The sequence below is a fragment of the Paramisgurnus dabryanus genome, chromosome 3 (assembly GCF_030506205.2).
Source record: "Paramisgurnus dabryanus chromosome 3, PD_genome_1.1, whole genome shotgun sequence".
Taxonomy (NCBI): Eukaryota; Metazoa; Chordata; class Actinopteri; order Cypriniformes; family Cobitidae; genus Paramisgurnus; species Paramisgurnus dabryanus.
In genome coordinates this window covers 43,230,689-43,246,318 of record NC_133339.1, presented here as the reverse complement: position 1 = coordinate 43,246,318, position 15,630 = coordinate 43,230,689, and the positions used below count along the sequence as shown (strand labels likewise).

The 15,630-nt window shown below is 38.5% G+C and overlaps 2 protein-coding genes across 2 annotated transcripts; both read left to right on the top strand.

Annotated features, from left to right (window-relative positions):
* The first annotated feature begins 590 nt into the window (after window positions 1–590).
* On the top strand, window positions 591–8,094 carry btr02 (bloodthirsty-related gene family, member 2). The gene is made up of 7 exons (XM_065295893.2): window positions 591–640; window positions 1,521–1,817; window positions 1,960–2,043; window positions 4,519–4,743; window positions 4,922–5,063; window positions 7,209–7,235; window positions 7,321–8,094. Exons 2-7 carry the CDS (start codon window positions 1,524–1,526, stop codon window positions 7,863–7,865), a joined length of 1,317 nt encoding a protein of 438 aa, XP_065151965.1. The 5' UTR covers window positions 591–640; window positions 1,521–1,523; the 3' UTR covers window positions 7,866–8,094.
* Window positions 8,095–9,884: 1,790 nt separating this feature from the next.
* On the top strand, window positions 9,885–15,000 carry cldnk (claudin k). The gene is made up of 2 exons (XM_065295941.2): window positions 9,885–10,142; window positions 13,612–15,000. Exon 2 carries the CDS (start codon window positions 13,769–13,771, stop codon window positions 14,417–14,419), a length of 651 nt encoding a protein of 216 aa, XP_065152013.1. The 5' UTR covers window positions 9,885–10,142; window positions 13,612–13,768; the 3' UTR covers window positions 14,420–15,000.
* Window positions 15,001–15,630: the final 630 nt, after the last annotated feature.

Below are 15,630 nucleotides of genomic sequence, written 5' to 3'. Positions count from 1 at the left end.
TTACCATTGAATCCATAGTAGGAAAAAAAATATGATGGAATTTAATGGAAACTGTCAACTGTGTGCTTACCATCATTTCTGAAAATATCTTCTTTTGTGTTCATACAGGTTTAGAACGACATGAGGATGAGTAAATGATGACAGGATTTTCATTTTGAAGTGAACTATCCCTTTAATCTGCACTATCCAAACACGGCACTTCCATTTAGTGCAGAGATCAACTCATTTGCATTTTAAATGAGACAAAAACGGCACATTTGTGCTCACACCTAAACAATAAACAATAAATTATTTATCTGATATTTTGAGCTAAAACTTCACATATATACTCTGGGGACACCAAAGATTGATTTGACATCTTAAAAAGTCTTGTGAAATGTCCCCTTTAATAAATATATATTTCTTTTAATGTACTGTTATACCACAATAAAAACTATTTTGAAAGCAGTTAGTTGACTCTGTCTATTATAATTATGTAACTATATTTACTACTACAGCTCAGGGTTATTACTAAGGCAAGCATGGTCTGGCCCCTCCCCTAGTTGAAAACACACCTTTGTTCTGCATGATTCACTTCAGTTTGAGGAAACTCACGGTAAGAGACACAGACAGCTGCCTTCCCACACACGCACAACTACAGGTAAGATCCAATAATCATCAAACTTCTTTATTTTAACTTAATATCTTATCTTAAAAGGAAACTGTAGGGCAAACTCACAATCCAGCTTTATAAACAAGATCCACGTGTGTCATACATTTTTTATTATATACAGTAAATCTATAATAAAGTTTATCTTGTAATGAAAACGAATTGTTTTTCACTATATATAAGCTAACTCTTGAAATAAATACTGTTTTAGAAAAGCGTTTGTTCAGTCAATCTGTTAATCAGTCCCGAAACCTACTAGATAAATATTTAGATTTGACCTAATGACGAAATGGGATTTCTGGTTTAACTGGTTCTTCCTCATACCACAGTCTGCTCATGTTGAAAGAAAGTCTATGAATAATTCAAATGCCATTGAATATACAGGGAAAAAATACAAGTGTTGTAAATATTTACACAAGCACAATAGAGCAAGCTTAAAATAATGCCAGATATTACAAAAGTCATTTTTTTAATGTTTTGTTCAGTCTGTATTTTTTTTCTTTATCTTTTTTTGTAGTTGCTTGGTCTTTAATACAAAGAACCATTTTTGTATGAATAGTCCATAAAGAAGATCTGAACAACCTATCTGTTGTCTTTTAGTGTGAATTACTTTAAAGTTACTGTGCAGGGAACATGATCTAACCATTTTACAAAACACAACCTGTCATTCATTGTGTGCCAAAGACATAAAACTCCCAATATATATGGGAAAGACCTTTTGTTGCTTAATGCTGTATTGCATAACTCCAGGCTGAGGATTAACTGTGTTAAAGTGCAACAGCTGCTAAACTATGCTTGAAATGCCTCGTATGTGATAAAAGAGCACTATACACCTTGTGTAATGAGTTTTTTTACATTGTGTTGTGATCAGGCAATGGAATCGACCATGAGCCTCCTCTCTGAGAAACCCTTCTTGTGTTCTCTGTGTGAGGAGATCTTCAGTAACCCCGTCACTACGCCCTGTGGACACAGCTTTTGTAAAATGTGCCTCCGTATGTACTGGAGCCGCAGCGGCACGGACGAGTGTCCCCTCTGCAGGCGGGACTTCGGCTCCAGGCCCCATCTCAGCGTTAACCGCATACTGGCGGACGTCACTGAAAACTACAGGAAAACACGACTGACTGCTAAATCAAAGTTCTTCAGTATGGATGAACTGCAAGATGAACCTGTGAGTACTAGTACAAGGTGCAAATTGTACAAATGAATGTAATGATTTACAGTACAGTAAATAATGAGTAAGATGACATTCCTTAAATTTGGCCGCCATTTTAACACCTTTGTGTTTGTTTTTACGCGCATATCGGTAACAGAAGAATGCAGGAGAGGTGGAACAAATGATCCAGGAAAGAGTGCTAAAAGTTGGGAAACTTCAGGATTCCTTAAAGCTCCTAAAGGTATGACTATAAAAATAAAATCAAATTTAGTGTGACTGACTGAAATATACTCCATTATTTACTGATAATTTCCTCTCTGTCGTAGATTTCAAATTTATTTCTGCTTTAATGATTTGCAAGTCATAAACAAAAAAAAAAATAATGTGTACCTACCGGCACCATCTTCACCCGAAAAGTACTGTTTTGTTAACATTATTTACTGTATTTAGAATTACAGTGTAGGTGCAGTTCATTACTTTATCCTTGTAAATTTACAACACAACACTGGTCAAAGTTTTTGTAGTATATTACTGTATATTATCAGAGAAACACTTAATCAACTGAGTTCCTAGCCATGTGCTGTTTTATTACAGGAGTGCTGCCAAGCACTTATTTAACTTATTCACAGTATCCCCAGAGTTAGATAAGTCCATACATACCTTTCTCATCTCCTTGCGTGCTGTAACTCTGACACCGCTAGCTTAGCTTAGCACAAAGACTGGAAGTGAATGGCTCCAGCTAGCAAACTGCTCACAATAAGTGACAAAATAACGCGAACGTTTTCCTATTTATATGTTGTGATTTGTATAGTCACACCGTGTACAACTAACTGGTCATATGAGACACAGCCATCTTTTAACAGTATACATACTGGGAACTATATTCTCAGAAGACAAAGCACTGCTACTTGGGCGGAGTGATTTGCACAACTCTGACCGAACTCTCTGCTCCTCACCAGGGGGTTTCTCGGGTGCTGCGAGCAAATCACTCCGGTGATTTGTGTACATGGTGTGAAAATACAAATCACAACACATAAATAGGAAAATGTTATCGTTATTTTGTCACTTATTGGGAGCAGTATGATAGCTGAAGCCATTCACTTCAAGTCTTTGTGCTAAACGAAGCTACCGGGGGGGGGGGGGGGGTTGGGGGGGGGGTGCAGACAGAGTTCCAGCACGCAAAGAGATGAGAAAGGTATGTATGGACTTATCTAACTCTGGGGGATACTGTGAATAAGCTAAATTCCCAAAATGTGGGCGTGTTCCTTTAAACAACTAATTTCTTTATCATATTACATGCATCTGAATGACAACTTAAGGCGATCAATATCTTTGTTTCTCAACACAGAAGTGTTTGTACTAAAACACTGCTGCTATTGATGAAAGAGAGATAAGTCAATTGTGAAAAGTCCAGATAAAGAAAACATGGATCACCATAATGGCAACTTCAAATTAACAAAAGGCTAAATTGTCACAAAATTAATCACTTAATTTTACAATTTACTGCAACACTGCTTCAATATAACTTTGTACACTCTATCGTATGGACCCATATAGACACCCAGCAGTTTTTGCTGTGAAGATGGATCTTATGCATATTGTTTCCAGCTGAGGGGGGATCTTTGGGGGCCTAAGCCCCTTAGGCTTTGTCAAGAGCCTCGAATCTTTTGATGATTGAAAACGCTTTAGTTCACAAATTTAATCAATTTCATTATTATTACTTATACACCCGATTTTACAGACAAGGCTCAAGGCTTGTCCTACACCAAGACTAATGTTTAAAGGGGTCATATTATGATTTTTTTTAAGATGTAACATAAGTCTTTGGTGTCCCCAGAGTACTTATGTTAAGTTTTAGCTTAAAATACCCCACAGATAATTCATTATAGCATGTTAAATCCACCATTTGGTAGGTCACAGTAAACGTGCTGTCTCTGGGTGTGTCTTTAAAATGTAAATGAGCTGATGAAGTGCAAAAACTGATCGCAATGATGGTGTTGCAATTGAAACTCAATTGTGCTGTCAATTTTTTTCTCTCTTTCTTTCTCTCTGCACTAAATGGCAGTGCCGTGGTTGGATAGTGCAGATTAAGGGGGCGGTATTATTGTAATTGGCCTTGCTACCTACCTAAAAAAAACAGGCGAAATGTGCACAACCTAATTTTTCACAAGCTTGCAGAGAATGGTTTACCAAAACAAACCTACTCCATTGTTCTTTATCAAATTTTCTAGGTTGATAGAAGCACTGGGGACCAAATTCAGATTTTCATGATATGACCCCTTTAAGCTTTCTGAACTGAAATTAACTTGCACTGACAGGTCTTAAAATATGGCAGTGACATCGGGTCTCATTCACTAAGCACGCGTAAGCACAAATTTGTTCGTAAAATGTGTACAGACGTTTTAACTTACAAATCATGATTCAACAAAAACTTTCATACTAACATTTTTTCTAAATGTATGCAAAAACGTAAGAACAACTTAGACCACACGTACACAATAATCATGTACAAGGAAAAACATGAAATATATAACACAGATATATATTATAGGGTTCTTTTTCCTTGTTCATGATTACGTCACTTGAAACATGCAGTGTAAAGGCAGCCATACATTTTGTCAAGCATCTTAAGTGTGATACATTGGATGACACAGAGATGAGTAAATCAATATAGTATGTGTAGTATTTGTTTAAGGTGTTTTCTTCCTCCACACAGAACTCGTGTCTCAAAGAGGTTCAGGAAAGTCACCGGGTGTTTTCCTCTCTGCTGAGCGCCTTAGAGAAGAGTCATAAGCTGGTGATGGCCGCTGTCGAGCAGAAACAAAAACAGGCGGAGAAGAGAGTTGACAGACTTGTGAAAGAGCTGGAGAAAGAGATCGAAGAGCTGAATAATGGACACGCCAATTCAGAGCTCTTAAATGACAAAGAGCGTCTTAAAAAGGTTTCAGATACACCTTTGACTGGTTTAAGCTGTTCTTGTTATCAACATAACAGTGGTTTTTCCTATCAATAGAAAGAGGAATTACTTTTCCGTTTCAATAGGGCTCCTTTTTATTTTACTGTTAGCTTTAAAACAAGTTTTGTAGAGTAAAGAGTAACGTATGTATTTTCATCTCCAGAGTTTCAGTCATATACCCAAAGCGATGAGAGACTGGTCGAAAGTCACACTAGAGACTGATCCTTGTGTTGGCTTCACCAGACAGGCTGTGGTTGACTTTGTGGATATAGTCATGCTGGAATCTAAAAGACTTTCGAAAGCTGGTATGTATGATTTATTACTTATTTATTAGCAATGTGATACAAGAATATAGGTTAAAGTTCGGCTGAAGAACATTGAGAACCTGCCATGGTCTCACAGTCCTTTTTATAAAACGCTTAGTTTCAGTCATTGATTTGATTGGTCAAAGCTGTGTTTTATTTATGATAAACCACAGCTATTGAACGCCCATAATAGAAAAAAATATTTGTAAATATTAAAAAAAAAAAAAATGCTAAAAAAATATATGTGCTGAAAGATATTTTTAAAAATGTTTACAAAAAAAATATTTTTCACCGATATATTTTTAAATTTTATACTTATATTTTATACAAACTTTTATATTGTACTTTGGAAAGGAAAATATATTTTAAGTTGCATTGATGTATACTTCTTTGGCTTTAATATTTGTATTGTGTGGGCTAACCGTTTTATAAAATCATTAAAGGTGCAGTGTGTAATTTATAGATGGATGTCTTGACAGAAAGGCAAAATAATATACAAAACTATATTATCATGGGTGTATAAAGACCTTTTATAATGAACCGTTATGTGTTTATTAACTCAGAATGAGACCTTTTTATCTACATACACCGAGGTTCCCCCTACATGGAAGTCACCATTTTTTTCCGCCATTTTTCTACAGAAGCCCTTAACGGACAAATTCTTTTACTAAGTTCTCTCCGACGATGACATGTTTGTCCGTTGGCAGCTACCGTAGCTTTTCTGTGTTTGAAAAGCGAGGGGTGAGTGTCAGGACTCTGCCTTGAAGTCTTGTTATATTTGTATTTTGTCATGGTGGCAGAGTTCTGGCAGTCCCTGGCCTTGTGTGGAGGTTCATGCCTTGTTTTTGTGTTTGGCATGTGCCTCCGGTGTCTTGTCCTGTGACCCCGCCCCCTCGTTCTCCTGCTTATTAGTAATTATCGGTTTTCTCCCATCACCTGTTCCCGCTCGTTATCTTGTTTGCTTTCTTCTATTTAATGTCAGTGTATCTTTAGTTCTGTGCAGGTTCATTGTGTTCTGTATCTTGTTACATGTTCTAGTCTGGCAATCTAGTAGAAGTTAAGTGTTTCATGTTTCATGTCGTGTACCCCCTCGTGGGTCTTTGTTTTGTTAGTGTTTAAAATAAAGTGTTTTCTGTTTTTCCCTGACATCGTTGCGTTTGGGTTCATCTGTCCAGCCTACCCTCACAGTGAGCAGTGGATTAAGCTGTTGGTTGCAATTAGCAACCTCACCACTAGATGCCACCAAACATTTACACACTGCACCTTTAAGGTACTCGAGGCTAGTGCTATATCATGAATAAGTCACGACTTTAAGGGTTACATTTGACGCCCTTCAGCCATGACTTATTCACAACAGCCTCTCGCACCTTATTGCTTACATAAATTAGCTACATCATAAAAAGAATAAAAACACCCATATATTGAAATATTCTTATGCTGGGTTCACACCAGATGCGTTTGAGGCCTCAAATTCGCGCCTACCGCGTATAGTTGGACGCTTGAAAAGCCATGCGAGAAATTCTAGTCATCAAGACATTCTTGGGAGGGGCTTCTGCGACTCCGCTCGCTTCATCTAATCACGTCACTACTAGAGCAAGCTCCTGATTGGTTAAAGCACCGCGTTTTTCCTCCAAAGTCCAAAGCGGCAACGCTCAATTTACGCCATTCGCGCAAACTAGACGCATGAATGAGGCGGAATCGTGTCTAATGCTACGTACACACCAAACGCGGGGCATCGCATTACTCGCGGGATTTAACTTTTTCGCTCGAGCTGAATATTTTCAACTTGCGCGAAGACGAGTTTGAGGCCGATAGCGCGTGTTTTCGCGTCAAACGAGCCACCCATATCGCGTAATTCGCAACTCCCTACACGAGGACATATCTGATCGCGTCTTTGCATTGACTTTGGATGTAATCTACTCGCGAAAATCCCTGAACTCGCATTTGGTGTGAACCCACAGTAAGCCGCCATGCTAAACACCTCATTCGCGCCGCGAGACCTCCAGACGAGCGTCAACGCGTCTTTACATTGACTCGACATTGAAATCACTTGCGCTTGACACCTGTACCGCGGCTGGTGTGAACACAGCATTATAAATAAAATAAAATGAAACAAACTTAAATCATGCATATTGTATTTTTCAGAACTGAAGAGACTGCAGAGATACTCAGGTATGTTATGTTAACATAACTCTTTATAATTAATGGTTTGTCCCAATGGGATGTGAAAGGCTAACAGTTGACCTTCTCATTTCAGTTGATGTAACGCTGAATCCTCGGACGGCCCATGCTTACCTCTACATCTCTGAAGACAGAAAGGAGGTCAGACACGCAAATAAACAGCAGGAAGTGTCAGAGAACCCCAAAAGATTTGACCGGGTGGCCAACGTCATGGCTAAGGAAGCTTTGAGTTATGGGAGACACCTGTGGGAGGTGGAGGTCGGAGATAAGACCGACTGGGACTTGGGCGTAGCAAGACAATCCGTTAACAGAAAAGGAAAATTTACCGTATGTCCATCCAATGGCTTCTGGATGCTTAGTTTAAGGAATGGGACGCAGTATGTTGCTAACACATTCCCTCCTACACCATTGTGCCTCATCCAGAAGCCCAGAACAGTGGCGATTTACCTGGCCTACGAGGAGGGCCGGGTCTCTTTCTTTTGTTCGGATACTGGGACTCACATCTTCACATTCAAAGATGCTTTCACAGATAAACTTCACCCCATCTTCAGCCCCGGACGACTGCACGGAGGAAAAAACACTGCTCCACTTATTATCAGTAGCAACTGTTGTAGCATCTGAACCAATGTTTTTTTCAGTTGCTTATAATTGGCAGGATGTAAAAATTTTTTTATTACAAAATACTGTCTAAATTACCTTACTATGCAAGATATAACTTATTTATTTATTATTTTTACTATTACAATTCAAATGGTTACAATAACACAAAACTCTTTGTGAGTCACGATGTTTGCAGCCTACTGTATTTCTGTAATAAATAAAATATGAAGCAATAAAAATTATATTTATAGCGGATTCAATTTTATCCAATGTGTCCAGCTGAACTTAAAGGAGCATTTCGCCCGTAGAAACATTAATCTTTATTGAAAGTGTGTCATATTTGTAGTCGAAATGTAACATACATTTAGAATTTGGTGCCTATTTGACAGAGAAAAGGGGTGTTTGTAGTCTCACCCCCTCAACAAAGATATTGGACTTCCTTCTTTTAATGATGCAAAATGATGACTTTTACATCATTGAAAGAAGGAAGTGCAACACTGAAATCTGTATTTCTCCTGTTTCAGCGGCAACTGAGGAAATGATGCATGACCATTCAAAAACATGACTAGGGTTCTAACTATACAAAGCTTTATGCAAATGGGTGAAGTGTCCCTTTAAATGTGCCAAATATTGTAAAACTGTATTTACTTAAGCATTGATGTGATTGTTTCCTCATTCTTATGTGAACCTTGTGCATGCAAAAGACTGCTGAAAAACAGACCAATCTCAACATAACACAAACTGTGATGTCACAGTCGTGATATAAGCCCCCAAAATTAAATTACATATCAATTTCAATGTTGTAACAATGCTTAAAACAAAGTTTTGACTGCTGAGTTAGCGTCATATGCTAGTTAATGCTAACATTTATGCTGAAGATCTACTATTGACCTTACAGTTACGTTTTGCAGATCCATACTGAAAGAAAAAAACAGACTTACCACAGCAATGTCCATTAACAATCTCCAAACAATTGATTATTCCTCAAATTCTGTATTTTTGTCCGATAGGCTACAGACTCAAACTCTTTGCACACACACAGAGCTACTGAAAGGAGCTGTTCTGTGAAACAGCCAATCAGGGCAAAGCTTAACATTATTATTCATGACCCTTTCAAATAAGGTAATATTTGTAAGACTGCCATCGTGAAACAATCGTCGCAATTTTTCTGTGATCTTGGCCCTTCATCGGTGGTAATGTCATACAGTACAGGGAGGTTCAAACCCTGCTAAGAAAACAGCATAAACCCAGCATAGACCAGCATGGGAATTATGCTGGTTTAGCTGGTGGTCACCAGCATACCAGCACCAAAACACAACATATGCTGGTCTTGCTGGTATGCTGTTTTTTTCAGCGGGGAAGACGGCCATTTTCCCGGTTTTGCGTCCAAGGATAGCCTACGACAGTGTCAGAAATTCAGCATGATCACTGCACAGTGTGTTCGCTGCAACGACCTGCTTACTGGTATTTGTTTACCAGAAGGGCAGGCTGGTGATGTTGCGCTAACGTGTGACGTAGCCACCGAAGCCTCCGTGGCATCATCGTATAGTCGACATGCTTGTCATACACAAGTTTAAACGATCCATGTCACACAGTGTGATAACATAATGATCTTATAGGAGTGTAAAAATCCTGCAGTGTATTCCGGGTTTAAGGCCAAATCTTAAATCAAGTGCTTCTCTTTAGCTGTGCTTGCAAATCCAAGGACATGGGTTCGATTCTCAAGCAATGCGTACACTGTTGTAAAAGCCTGAATGCAACTCGATTACATTTATTCCAGCTTGTCATTTATGTTTTATATACACATATTTCATCATCACTAAGACATGAAAGTAATAATCCAACATATTGAACCGGTGTGAAAGTAAAATAAATTATAGGAAGTAACTATAGAGTTTACATGAAGCAACAAGAAGGCCAAGGATGAAAGACCAATGGGCTGGGCTGGTGATGGAGGAGCGTGAGGGCGAGAGAACAGCGAGTTATTGTGTTGGTACACCAGGCACTGGGAGACACATTCAGAAACATTAACGCATTCACGTACTGACACGATCGCACACATAAACGCATGTTTCTGCCCACCGCTGAACAGAGCTGAGCTGCCACCCCACTCCACTCCTGTCCTTGACTCTGAAACTCACAGCCCAAGTCCATCCATCAGAACTGAGCCTCTCCAGTAGCTCTTACCTACCTATCACAGGCTTAAGGGCATTTTGGGTTGAACGCTGTGAAGGTACCTGATGAAGAAGAGGATTAGCTGATCTTTGACTGAAGAAGAACTTCAGAAACATCCATCAGGTAACACATTTTAGTCATTTATCATGAAAGTAAAGAATGAGTAAAAAACTTGATATGGTGCTATATGATATTGATAGTATTATAAAATGGCAAGTGATCCGTGAGTATCGTAGTGGGCTTATTATTGAAAGTAAACACTTAAGAAACAATGTTGAAGCAGCATTCAGAATAGAAACAAACAGACCCAAGTCTGCTTGGCCCACTCTGAGATTCAAAGAAAGCTTCTTGTGTTATAGAGGCTCCTCATGTTTTTTTGAGATAATCCCCTCACCCCATCAGGCATAGCTTGACACCCACAGCCACAGAGTAAAAAAGAACTCATTCTGTATTTGGTAAGGGATAACAATGCCTAAAAATGTATAATAAAAATATAATAGCGTAAAAACACATGAATATGTGTGGGGTTTTTTGTTTCAATGCAAATTCCATTGACCGCAATTGTGATGTCATGTTCATTTCTGCAAAAATTATTTAAACTTATTTAAATTGAAAAAATAACGGTTTACAGTAAGACAATTAAAATGAAATTTAATATCATTAAAATGCACACTGATTTAAATATCATAGTGCTTAAACATGAATGCTAAAAAAATGTGGGATAGAAAAAACGTTAGATGATTTACAGTCTGTATTTCTGCTCACTTTTGCATGTTATGTATACCAAAACAAAAAGAGGATTGTTTATATTCACTCAGGAATATGGCCTTAAAGCCAAACATTTATCACATATAAGAGGATTGCTTCACAGATTAGGTTTCATTAAATTCTTGATTTAAAGGAATATTTCACTTTCATAAAAAAAAACAATAATTTACTCACCCCCATGTCATCCAAGATGTTTGTCTTTCAGTCGAGAATAAAAAATTTTATCTATATAGTGGACTTTACTAGACTTCAATAATGCAATTTCAATGCAACTTCAAAGGGCACTAAAACTTCTTATCTTGCACTAGCCGTGTGACGTGCCAGCGTGACATTACATAATCAGTCGAATGGTCATGCGTTACATATGTGAAACCATATTTTAAACATTAAACTGCCACAAAGATTAGTATCATTCCACATACAACAACATCAGAATGCTCCTCTTTCTGCACACTTGTAAACACTAAAGCGGTAGTTTTGCATGCGTCATCACACGGCTAGTGCAAGACTAAATGTTTTGGTTTAAAGGGACATTCCACTTTTTTTGAAAAAATGCTCATTTTCCAGCTCCCCTAGAGTTAAACATTTGAATTCTTACCGTTTCTTACCTGATGCCATGCACTAGTTTTAAATATTAAATAATAAATATTTTTGATACTTTTGGAGCTTTGGTGTTGCCGATTTTGCATTGCTACACAATTCTTACCGTTTTGAAATCAATTCAGCTGATTTCCGGGTCTGGCGCTAGCACTTTTAGCATAGTCTAATCTGATTAGATCATTAGCATAACGCTAGAAAATAAAAAATATCAGTGACTTTGCTGATGTAACATGGCTGCAGCAGGCGTAGTGATATTACGCACTGCCAGAAAATAGTCCCCTTGGTTACTTTCAATGGCAGGCAACTATTTTCGGGCAGTGCGTAATATCACTACGCCTGCTGCAGCCATCAGCAAAGTCCTTGATTATTACGCCAGAATGAGGGTAAAGTCCTAACCATATCTGCCTAGAAAATCGCAACTTTAAATTTTCCGTCGATCTTAGTACACAATGTAACTACAGAAGAGTCAAGTTTTAAAAAGGAAAATATTGAAACTCTTTGGTTATTTTTAGCGCGATGCTAATGGTCTAATCAGATTCAATGGATTGTGCTAACTGCTAAGCTATGCTAAAAGTGCTAGCGCTAGACGTGGAGATCAGCTGAATGGATTTCAAAACAGTAACTCTAGGGGAGCTGGAAAATTAGCATATTTAAAAAAAAGTAGAATGTCCCTTTAAAGGAATTCTTTTTGTTGTGAAAATGGTGATCGTTTTGCTAGATAAGACCCTTATGCTTCAGCTGGGATCGTTTAGAGCCCTTTGATGCTGCATTGAAACTGTAAACTGTTAAAGTCCACTAAAGTCCACTATATGGAGAAAAATCCTGGAATTTTATTTCTTTTCGACTGAACAAAGATAAATATTTTGGATGACATGGGGGTGAGAAAATTATGGGTTTTTTTTATGAAATTGGAATATTCCTTTTAATGATATAATAATTGATTTATTGGTTTTTATTTTATTACTTTAACAAAAATACAAGCTTGTCAAAATACAAATTCACATTTCTCTTACTGTTACTCTTTATTTCATATGATATTTACCATTATGGTATTACCTCATGAATTACTCACTCTCAAGTCATCTGAGATACATATGTCCATCATCATTCAGACAAACAAAATTTGAGTTATTTTAGTAATTTCCCTGGCTCTTTCAAACTTATAACGGTAGAAAAAGGGGTTCACAACCATGTCCAAAAAAGTGTTTCCATCTTTCACAGAAGTACTACTCACAGCTCCAGGATATTAATAAAAGCCTTCTGAGGTATTCAATGTGATTTTGTAAGAAAATTATCTTGAGATGAGTGATGGAAGTAAATTAACAGCGACTTTTGTTGCAGTTTAAGTTAAAAGTTTTTTTTTACCTGACGGGAGGGGTTCTAGTAGACCAATACGCGCTTGTGATCTGCGTAGAACTGAGGCGCTGTTAAAAATTTGGCAAGGTGCACGTCAGGCTAAGCAAAGGCTACAGATAACCTACAGCATAGCTAAGGCCTAGATCTTACGCACGACTATAAATTGGACTTTTACGCATCATATGTTACGCATAATGTGCGTTTAGCGCAGCACGGTAGACGTGATTTAGCTTCATTCGCGTATCTAGTTCGTGCAAATGGCGCGAATTGACCGTTGCCATGGGAAACACACAAGTTGCAAAATTTGAACTTTGGCAGAAAAATGCGCCGCGTTAACCAATCAGGAGCTTGCTCTAGTAGTGACGTAAATACAGTAAGTGAGCTGAGTCGGAGAAACCCCTCCCATGACGCGAATTTCTCGATGACTAGAATTTCACGCGCAAATGAAGGGAGTAAACTCAAAATGTTCAAGCTGCAAACTAGATGTGGCAGATGCGAATTTGATGCCTCAAACGCAGCTGTTGTGAACCCACAGTCAAGAAGACCTTTATTAATGCCCTAGAGCCGTGTGCCGTGTGGATTACTTGTGTGAAGGATGAATGCACTTTCTTGGGCTTGAAAGTCATTGACCCTGTTTTCTACCACTATAAAGCTTGGAATAACCAGAATAGTTTCTAAAATAATTAAAATTGTGTTTGTCTAAAAGATGATGGATATATGTATATCGGATGACTTGAGGGCAAGTCAATCATGGAGTCATTTTTATTTTTCACCCATAACTTCTATTGAATCCAGAACTTTCCTTTAGGATCACAAGATAATCAAAAAATTATGAATTTGACATTCTTTCATTTTTTCTCTCCTGTAGGTTCCCTTGTTTGTTTCCTTTTTGTGGATCCCAGCTGAAAAAGAACTAAAAGGATTTGGACTTTTAAGTCTCCTGCTGACATTTAGGTTTATCTGAGGTTTCTACCCACATTCTCTTTTGGACATTTCGTGGTGATTGTTCTTGTTTAAGATTTAGCATGGCAACAACCGGCATGCAACTGCTAGGCTTGGTCCTGTCCATCATCGGCTGGGTTTGCAGCTTCCTAGCGTGCACCCTGCCCATGTGGAGGGTCACCGCTTTTATCGGGAACAACATTGTGACGGCTCAGATCACGTGGGAGGGCCTGTGGATGAATTGTATCTGGCAGAGCACAGGGGAAATACAATGCAAGGTGTATGACAGCTTATTGGCTCTCCCCAGTGACATGAAAGCCGCCCGGGGTCTCATTGTCCTCTCTTTGCTCATCTGCACCCTGGCACTTACGCTTGCCGTTCTGGGTGTCAAGTGTACAGAGTGCGTGGGTCACCAAAGCCCCAAGGCACGCTTGGCCCGAGTGTCGGGTGTGCTGTTCTTCATTGCGGGATTCCTCATCCTCGTACCCGTCTGCTGGACCGCCCATTCAATCATCAGGGACTTCTATGACCCGTATGTGGCGGCCCCTCACAAGCGCGAGCTTGGCCCTGCTCTCTACCTGGGGTGGGGAGGTTCGGCTTTGCTGTTGATCGGTGGATCGTTGCTCTACGCAGGGTCAAATCCCCCCGGGATTCCTTCCTCTCCGACATTTAGCAGCGACGAGAGCAGCCCTCGCAGAGCCGGTGGGGCTACCCAGGTCAAGGGTTACGTTTAATGGGCAACAGCGACACCACGGCAGTCCCAGGAAGTCCTCTCTGCTAGTGTTTCCTATTGTGATAGATTCAAGTTAATATTATGGTGCATTTGTGTCGGGTCAGGATTACTGTAAAAAGTTTTCAGTTCAAAGCTTTGAATTTTAGTGCTACAGATAGTTCACATATAGTTCTGTTGGATATTAAGTTTTATTATAGCCACTGTGTTTGATCTACACTCTTAAGTATTGTATTGGAACATACATAGATGAATAAATTAACTGTTGAGGTACCTAAATATCTTGCTGTCATCAGAAGCAAAACTGCATATAGATCTATTTTGGCATTAAATAAATAATAAGTCAAAGCTCTGAATTTATGAGTTTTCATCTCAGGATTATTACAGTAATATCAGGACAAGGATACTGCATTAATCTATTTGGTATTATTCAAAATAGTTCTGTGTTTGTGTGATGGAGGTAGAGAATAGAAATGTGAAATCAAATTTTCTTTTCACCTCTAATGTCCACTTATAAGTCTTGTCTTTATCTATGTTTGTCCATTATGTTAAAATAATAATAAAACCTTAAATCCTTTAAAGTCATGTCTGTGTCATTTCTTTTGATATACTGTATCTCTGTTCTTAAAAGAATAATTGATGATTGCTTTTAGAATATGACATTAGACTATGTGTTACTGCATTGCTGTGCCTTAAAGGGCCGCTAACCAAGGTGTTTTCATATAAAATCCCCAAAATGTGTCTGTAAAGTTTCAGCTCAAAATACACCATAGATCTTTCATTTCACGATGTTGAACATGGCCATTTGTGGATGCATTTCTTTAAATGCAAAGAAAGCTTCTGTTCCTCTGCCCGTATGCAAAGTAGGGATTAAAGCGCTTACACATGTGCTTTGGACTACATCAAAACAAGTATCTCTGGTGGTAAGGTTGAAATAAGTGCTCATAAGTCAGAGTCTTTGAGCGGTTATGGTTAAGGCGTAACCAATGTGACATCACATTGATAAGGGATTCCCAACAGATGGATTTATAATAATCCTATAATGTTGATGTTTCATATAAATATGATGTTTCTGCACAGACACTGGTGACTAATTTTCTGCTAGAAACACATTTAAAAGGGCATTTTATAGGTTAGGGGGGCTTAGTTCAGCATGGCGCTAGCAATACCAGACTTATGGGTTTAATTCCAGAAAATGCTAAAATCATTACCTTG

Excerpts from the sequence above, each read along its gene's own strand:
- cldnk (XM_065295941.2), top strand. The coding sequence starts at position 13,769 with ATGGCAACAACCGGCATGCAACTGCTAGGCTTGGTCCTGTCCATCATC.
- btr02 (XM_065295893.2), top strand. The coding sequence starts at position 1,524 with ATGGAATCGACCATGAGCCTCCTCTCTGAGAAACCCTTCTTGTGTTCT. Across the intron at positions 1,818-1,959 it reads ATGAACTGCAAGATGAACCT|AAGAATGCAGGAGAGGTGGA; the intron begins GTGAGTACTAGT and ends TATCGGTAACAG. Across the intron at positions 7,236-7,320 it reads GAGACTGCAGAGATACTCAG|TTGATGTAACGCTGAATCCT; the intron begins GTATGTTATGTT and ends TTCTCATTTCAG.